General features: G+C 68.7%; 1 protein-coding gene across 1 annotated transcript; it reads left to right on the forward strand.

Annotated features, from left to right (window-relative positions):
• Positions 1–5,983: 5,983 nt before the first annotated feature.
• On the forward strand, positions 5,984–7,508 carry CRIP1 (cysteine rich protein 1). Its single transcript, XM_052659981.1, has 5 exons — positions 5,984–6,073; positions 6,900–6,994; positions 7,082–7,139; positions 7,219–7,265; positions 7,382–7,508. The coding sequence occupies exons 1-4, from the start codon at positions 6,034–6,036 to the stop codon at positions 7,257–7,259; spliced, it is 234 nt and encodes a 77-aa protein (XP_052515941.1). The 5' UTR covers positions 5,984–6,033; the 3' UTR covers positions 7,260–7,265; positions 7,382–7,508.
• The last annotated feature ends 510 nt before the right edge of the window (positions 7,509–8,018 follow it).

Consider the following 8,018-nt stretch of genomic DNA (forward strand, 5'->3'; position numbering starts at 1 on the left):
GGAGCCAGGAGCTTCGGGGCCTGGTCATCTCTGGGCCTGTGTCCTCAGCACCGTAGGCAGCCGGCTCCATATGTGCCCTGCCCCCACCCCCTCATCCCCGGGGCCAGCTCCCAGCACCCCAGCCTCTGGCACAGGCCCCTCCCTAGCCCGTCCTCCAGGACTCAGGCTGAGACAGCTGAGCCAGAAGGCCAGGCTCATTGTCCTTCGAGCAGCCATCCGTGTCCCTCGGGTGGAGCGGCCGGCTCGGTGTCTGCAATGCCAAGCCGCCCTCCTTCCTCCCGGCCCGTCCGGGCGTCCAGCGTGGGCAGCAGTGTCTCCTTGCATTTGGCCGGCGCCGGGAACGCAGCCAGGATGTGCAAGGCGGGTTGGCCTGCCTCGGGGGTGGGAGGCCCTGGTGCAGGCGCCCCAGGTGCGCCCCTCTTTTACCCCGGGCAGAGGTAAGGGGTGCACTCAGAGGAGCGGCTGGGACGACTCTCCACTCCCGCCTCCCTTCTGCTAAGCCGAAGCTCCTTGGTTGAGGGGTCGTTGGGGGCACCCCCAGGCCCGCCCTTGCCAAGGGCTCCTCTTGCCGGATGGGAACTTCCTGAGGTCCAGCAGGTGGGGGTGGCTGAGAGCACAGCTGGGCTCCTCCTCTGTGACGCTCCAGTGGAAACTACGCGAGGGAAATGCGATCTCCTGCGAGCCCTTCCCCCAAACCCAGGAGGAGGGGCGCCTACGGTGTGGCTGTCGCCTTGCGGGCAGGGTGAGGGGCACCGGGTCCCCCAGAAGGCGGGTCGGCCGCAACCTGCCTGGCACTAGTGCCTCGCACTCGCGGGGTCTGGCCGCGGAGGCCGCCTTCCGTTTCCTGCTCTCGGGAGGGTGCTGAGCCTCCTTGTTTGTTTCCCCCGGGTTGTCATGGAAACCGGGGCGGGGCAGCTCCCGCCAGACTCCTGGCGGTCGCCGAGTGCCGCCAGTGGGGGCCGCGGGGGCCCCGCGCTACCGGGGCTCCCTAGGGGACCCCAGCTCCAGGGAGCCTCTCCACGAGCCAGGTGTTTCCTCGGGCACCCCGCAAGATGCCGCGGAGGCTTGTGTGCGGTGCGCCGCCCTCTCCGCCTGCCGCGGCCCGGCCTCCACCCCACCCCGCCAGCGAGGCGGCCCTGAAATGCCATTTAAGCTCCTCTCTCCGCTCCAGAACCCCAGGGCTGGGCACGGCGCCCCCGCCTCCTCTAACACCCTGCTCCCCAGCCGCACCCACCTCCCACCGGTCCAGTCTTCCCCACTTCCTCCACAGGGCCCTCTGAGCCCCCGGCACCCCATCAGCCTCCCAGGCCCTGGCTGGTGTTCCCTTGCGCCCCACGCCAGCATCTCTTCAGCTTCCTCTGTCCCCACTTCCTGAGTCCTGGAATCCCCTGACCCCTGACCTAGATCCCCCAGCCCTTCTCCCCGCCAGCCCCACCAGCTTCCCCTGGGCTGCCCCTCTGCTGTGAAGGCTCGCTGGGGACCCCGCCCAGCTGAGCTAGCCTCCCTGAGCCCCTCCAGGCCTGGAGGGGGCATGACCTTTCTTGCACCAGCGCACTGGTAGCGGTTCCAGGAGCTGAGGGTCAAGAAGTCACCGAGTGCCTGCGAGCCTGGCCCTCGGCCGCTGGGGGCTGGGCTGGGGAGGACAGCCGGGAGAGGCGGCCAGGTGCAGGTCGCACACTTTCTCAGGGCCCAGCCGCTGCAGGGGTGGGTCTGGGGCGGTGAACACGCCCAGCTGCCGGACTGGAGAGGCTGGAATCTGAGGCTATTCTGCATGGCCTTTGGCTCCAGGATACAGAGATTCCTGGCACCAGGCTCATCCTGGGGGGGTAGGGAGGGCAGGGGCACCTCAACGAGCCGAGCTGCAGGCCCTGGCAGGGCTGGCTGAAGGGGCTCACGGGCGCAGGTGCCCCTAGCCTCTCTGCCTCCCGGGCCTGCTTCCCAGAGAGGAGGGGAGGGACCCTCTCCTGCCTGGGCTGGTCTTAGGCCTGGAGGACAGGGTCGGAGCCCTCCTGGGAAAGCACGGGTTCCATCCCCCTGCCCCCACCTCAGGGCCACCTGGGGCAGGACCTTGGGGCAGACAGGGGGTCCTGGGAGACAAGCTGCTAAAAATAGGCCCTGGGAATGTCTGAGTGCCTGTGGCTCAGCCAGGCCTGGAGGAAGGGCAGGGAGGGGCGGACTCCGGGGGTAGGCAAGCCGGCTCTGGCCCTGGCTCAGCAGTGGTCCCGGAGCACACACTGGGCCCGTTAGGCACTGGGTGCAGGAATGCCACAGAAGCCCTGCAGGCCTCCAGCCCTCGCAGGGGACAGCTTTACTCTTGTCCACTCTGAGGAGGAGCCCAGAGACTGGGGCGCGAGGTGGAGGCTTCGGGAATGGCTGGCAAAGGCCAGGGGCAAGTGCCAGTGTGTGGTCTGGGATGGGGGTGGATCTGTGTAGCTCCGAGGGCGGAACTTCCCCGGAAGAGTCCTCAGTGGCCACTGGGGCCCAGCCTCGCCCTGCAAGCTCTACCAGTGCCAGGAGCCCAAGCAAGCCCACCGTGGGGCCCCCGCTTGCCCCCTCTGTCCAGAATCCTGCTGTGGGGCAGGGTCCCACCTGGTTCCCTTCTGGGTGGAACATGAGTGGGTGAGGGCGTGGCCGTGTGCACAGAGAGGGTGAGCATGCGCTGGTGGCCTTGGCCAGCAGCCAGAACCCCACAGTAGCCTCTCCCAGGTCTCAGGGCCCCGGGTGCCCTCACGCTGGCCGAGTGTAGGGGGTATGTTCTGGGCACAGAGCAGCCTGGGGCAAGGGACTGTGCTGGCCGCTCTGTCCCTCACACTCCAGATGCCCACAGCCCTGGGGCCAGTGCTGGGAGGGAGAGCGCGGGGCTGGGTGCTGCCAGCGCGGGGGGCCGTGTCTCGGGATGTCCCCGGCGCTCCACCGTGCCTTCCGTGTGTTCGTGCAGCAGACGCCACTAGTGGCCCCAAAGGGCCAGGCAGGGCAGGGCTGGGTCTTCAACTGGCCCGGTGGTCCTGAGCTTGGTTGACCTTGGGCCAGGTCAGCGCCCCGCCCCTTCAAGAGCTTCCTGGGGCAGGTGAGCTGATGGAAGCAGGAAGCCTGCTCCTGGAGGGGCTGTTAGGGCCTGGCCGGCAACTCACAGGCAAGCCTCAAATGGGGCCGTGCCTGGCCAGAGAGTCTAGAGGCTGTGGGAGCTGTCCACCCTGCACACCCCCCAGTGCTGGGGGACTGCAGCTTTGGGGGGTCCCTAATTTCACAGGCGGGCAGGACAGACAGGGAGCTGGAGGAGCTGAAGCTTTGGGAGGGCTCCAGGGAGAGAGAGTGTGTGCGGTGTGTGTGTGTCTGGAAAAACTGTGCTAAGTACCAACCCGAGGGCTACGCCCATGGGCCTTGGCCCCTTTCGGCCTCCTCCCCACACCAGCCTGCGCTGTGGCTATAGCAACAGCAATAACAGCCGGGCAGGCCCGGAAGAGACTCATCACCCTGGTTTGCAAGGGGGGGGCTCTTGCTCCCCCACTCCCAGAGTCTGGGGGGCTTGGAGTCCAGTGCGGGGAGGGGTCATCCCCAGGCCCAAGCGTGCAGAAGGAAGCCGAGCCCAGCTCAGGGTGGCCCCCCGTGTCCTGGAGCCCCCCAGAGATGCTCAGATGGGTGTGCCCACACAGGCGTGCCTGCAGGCCCTGGACACACGTGCGCATCCAAGCTGCCAGCCGTTCACTGCCCCCTCGGGTTCATCACGTGGGGGGAGCTGACCTTCACCCAGCATGCCTACTCGGGCGGTGCACGCACCGTGTGTGGCCTGACCCGAGGGTCTGCCGTGACAGATGCCCACTTCCCCAGACGGTCCTGCCTGGCACCCCCACCCACCCAGCCCTCTCTGTCACTGGGGGTCTCAACCCTTCCTCCCCTCTGCTTCTGCCCGTCTGTCCGTTTGTCTGTTCCCAGCTGTGTCTGTCCGTGTGCCTGTCCCCCTCCGGCTGTCTCTCATTTCCACTTCTCTCTCAGTCATGAAGCCGGGAGTGGAGGGAACCGGGGCCAACCCTCCTGTTCCTGGCCTGGCCTGGTAGACCAGGCACAGGCCAGGGAGACACCAAGGGCTGAGTGGGGGCAGGCGGGCAGCCACAGCTCCAGAAACCGGGGAGGCACTCCTGTGCCCGGGGGGAGAGGGTGATGAGGCTCAGGGCAGGGCAGGCTGGTGTGGTTCCTGCAGTGGAGGGTGGGCACCCCTCCTGAAGGCAGCGGGCAGCCAGGCACCTAGGGCTCCAGGGCAGGGCTCAGGCTTTGTGGATCCCAGGGCTTTCGGAGCCCCAGTGAGGGCAGAACTGTGGCCTACTCTCAGAAGAGGGTCCCAGGGAGGGAGGACGAGAGTGGTGGGGGAGGGTGGGGTCCTGTGCGCTGACCTCCCCGAGGCTGGGGCGTGCTCCCCCACCGCAGGGCCTGGCGGGGGGCAGAGGGCAGGTCGGGTCGAGGTGGGGTTCTGAGGTGCAGGTGGCTGTGGCTCCCCTCCTCCCAGAGACAGGCCCGGGGGCAGGGTCAGGGGTGAGGGGAGGCTCGAGGGGGAGGGAGAGGGGTTCCCGCCACTCAGGGCTGAGGGCCTCTCAGACGATGGTCTCCAGCGCCCTCTGTGCGGACAGGGCCTGGTCAGGCCCAGAGATGACGATTTGTTTTGAGGGACGGGGGGTGTGTCGAGGGGAGCCGAGGACACTGCTGAAGGTTCGGGGTGGGGGCCGGGATGGAGAGAGGACTGAGCGCTGAGGTTGCTGAAGCCAGGAGCTGGGTGTGGCTTGGGGGGGTCACGGTGGACCAGAGCGGTGGAGGGTCTAAGGGAGGGTAGCCCCTCCTGCAGCCGAGGGTGAGAGGGGGTGCCCTGGGCGACACTGACTGAGAGGAGGGTGGAGCTGGGCAGTGTCCTCCTGGGGCGGGGAGCAGGGGGACCCCACCCAGGCCTCCCTGCCTCCACCTGGGCTGAGGGGCAACGGAGACCGGTCCATCAGCCTCCCCACCAACCCCGGACCTTCCCATGAGGCCGCAGGCCTCTCTGCTGGTTAGCGGAGGATGGCCTAGGGCCGTGCAGCGCGCCAGCGCCAGCCCCCTTGGCCTTCCCTCATTCCTGGAGCGGGTGGGGCCCACAGTCTCCGCCTGGCACCGGAGAGGCTCCGGGCCGCCCGCCCTTTCCTTGGACGTCGGACTTGGACCGCTCGGCCCTCGGCCCTCAGCGCTTTCTGCGGAGATAAGGACCCCTCCCCCGCCGCCGCGCAGCTCCATGGAGGCCTGGGCGTTGCCGCACAGACTCCCCCCACCCCCAAAATCCCGCAGAATCTCCAGCCCTGCCGTTGATGAGTGGCCCCGCCTTGGGAGGGGATGTCCCGTTTCGGAGTCCCCGGGGAGTTCCGCTGTGGTCCGATGGACGTCCAGGGGCGGGCCGAAGGGGGGCTCGGTGGACACTGGGATGTCCCTTGGCGGTAGGAGACTGGGGCGGGCCAACCTTCTGGCCCCACGCGTGATGAAGGCGGAGGGCAGTTCGTGGGGGAGGGCTACTAGGCTGAGAACGCCCTGTAGGTGGCCCCCGCCCAGTATCTAGGGAAAGGCGCGGAAAGGCACGACACGCTCGTTTGCATCCATCTGCATTGTAGCGGTTACCTTCCGGCTCCAGCACTCTGAGGTGGGGGCTGGGGTGCTCCCTCCCGCTCTGGGGAGACCCCGCCCAGAGGCCCGGGCGAGGGCGAGGCTCCTCCGGGGTTCCAGCCCCGTCCAACCGGCGAGAGAACCCGCCGACCTCCTGCACCCCTCGGAGCGCGCTCTGCCGTCGGCCAGGCCCGGGTCCTGCTCCAAGGCGAGGGTGGACCAGATGACCTTTCTAGGCCCGTTGGCTGGAATCCGAGGCCTCCGGGTCCAAGTTCAGGACCCAGGCGGGCGGGGCGCTGGGGGCGTGTCCCAAAGGGGCGGGGCCCAGGGGTCCTTGAAAGACGCGGACCGGGCGCGACCCACCCAGTCCAGCGCTCCGGTCTGCTCCCGCCTGGCTATCTGCCCCGGTCCGGTGCCACCATGCCCAAGTGCCCCAAGTGCAACAAGGAGGTGTACTTTGGTGAGCGTACCCCACCCTCACCCTCCCCGGCTCGAGCTGAGGCTTCCCCCTCAGCCCCACGCGGAAGCGCGGCCCAGGGTCCATCCCGAGGGGCTGCCCGGGTGGGCCGGGGGCGCAGGGGGACCTCGGGAAGCGCCGCGGGGCGACACCTAGCCTTGCTGGTGGCCGTCTGGGTGTGCCGGTCGGGCCCCCTGCGTCTGGCCGCCGTCCGTCTCCGCCCCGCTCTCTCTCCGGGTCTCACTGAGTCTCCGGTCTGGATCTCCCTGACTTTCGGTCTCCCTGTCTCCGCGTCCCGCTATCTCGCCCCTTCCCTGGCGCGCCCTAGGCGGGGACCCCGGCGGATAGGAAGGAACACAGGGTTCGGGCCGCTTCTCCCATCGTTAAGTAGAAACAGACGCGGAAACCCGCGCCCCGGGCGGCGCAACCCCGGGCGCCGCCTCCCGCCCGGCGCCCCGGGGCCCAGGGGAGGTGGGGGGGCAGGAGGAAGTGGGAGGTCCCTCCCGCCCCAGCACTGCGGTCGCCGGTGCAGAGGCGGGGGAGAGCTCAGTCCGGGAGCCCGGCCCGGTCCTGCCCGAGACCCCCACCTCCTCCTTTCCCAGCCCCACCCAAGCCCTCGGGGCGCCCCGAGGACCAGCGCCCACTCCCGCTCGTTAGGCGGGACGGTTTGGGGACTGGAAGTGCCCCACCCGCGGGGGCACAGGTGCCGCTGAGCCCCCGGGCGGGCCGCGGGGCGCTGTAGGCGGGCCTTGGCAGAGGCGTCTGGAGCGCGTGGGTGTGAGCGTGTGCGTGTGCCCCGTTTCACGGGGTCTCGTCTGTGCCTCTGCAGCTGAGCGGGTGACTTCCCTGGGGAAGGACTGGCATCGGCCTTGCCTCAAGTGTGAGAAGTGTGGGAAGACGCTGACCTCCGGGGGTCATGCCGAGGTCGGTGGGGCCTGGCGGGGCCAGCGGGGAGGCTGAGGGGTAAGGGCAGGGCGCGTCGGCAGACCCTCATGGCCGCTCTCCCTGCAGCATGAAGGCAAGCCCTACTGCAACCACCCCTGCTACGCAGCCATGTTCGGACCCAAAGGTATGCTCCCCACGCCCCCGCCCGACCCAGCCCTCCATAGCCCCTGGCCACCTCTAAGCTGCCCTCTACCTCTCTGCAGGCTTTGGGCGTGGCGGAGCCGAGAGCCACACTTTCAAGTAAACCCAGGTACCTCCCCACGCCTCACCCCGCCCCACCCAGTGGCCCTGAGCATGCGTCCCTCGCAGTGAGGTCTGAGCGCCCTGGGCCTGCACTCACCTCTGTCCTTGTCTGTCTCTGCACAGGTTTTGGAGACCCATCTCCAGCTGCCCGCTGGGCTTCTGCCCTCCAGGCTGATGGCAGGCCTTTCTCCACAGGCACCTGGGGCTCCCCTCTAGACCCCCATGCCCTCAATAAAGGTGGACACTTGGGAGGCCTGCTTGTGTGTTCGCATCCCCGGAGCAACGGTGCAGGGGCGTGGCCAGGGTCCCCCTGGGGGTCCCGACGCCAGGCCACGCTGGCGCCCCCGCTTGCTGCCTGCTGCCCTGGCGGGGCAGGGCTGCTCTGCGGGGTTCCATGCTGTCCAGCCCCTGTCCAGATGCGTAGCCCTCCTCTCGTTCTGGAACGGGTCAGCAGGGACAGGGGCGCAGGGGAGCCGCTGAGCTGGTTCCGCTTTTGAGCTTCGGGGCGCTGTGGTGGGGAGCCCTTGCCTGCCCTCCCCACTTCCTGTGGCTCCACCCTTGTCTCCATTCCCTACCCCACCCTGCCAGATGGAGCCAGCCCCCTCTGCGCGTCCACCCAGACAACACTCACCTCATCTGCCCCCACCCTATGCCCAGGGGCTAGCATGTGGCCGCTGCCTGCTGGGCGACTGTGAGGACTGGCTCGGGAGCGACGGCTGGGGGCTGTCTCATGTCAGCCTGAGACCGTCTCAGAGCCCTC

Source organism: Budorcas taxicolor, chromosome 21 (assembly GCF_023091745.1).
Source record: "Budorcas taxicolor isolate Tak-1 chromosome 21, Takin1.1, whole genome shotgun sequence".
Classification (NCBI taxonomy): Eukaryota; Metazoa; Chordata; class Mammalia; order Artiodactyla; family Bovidae; genus Budorcas; species Budorcas taxicolor.

Bases quoted from the DNA above. Each gene is read 5' to 3' on its own strand.
- CRIP1 (XM_052659981.1), top strand. From the start codon at position 6,034: ATGCCCAAGTGCCCCAAGTGCAACAAGGAGGTGTACTTTG. The intron at 6,995-7,081 runs GTCGGTGGGGCC...CTCTCCCTGCAG, and splicing joins CCTCCGGGGGTCATGCCGAG to CATGAAGGCAAGCCCTACTG. The intron at 7,140-7,218 runs GTATGCTCCCCA...ACCTCTCTGCAG, and splicing joins AGCCATGTTCGGACCCAAAG to GCTTTGGGCGTGGCGGAGCC.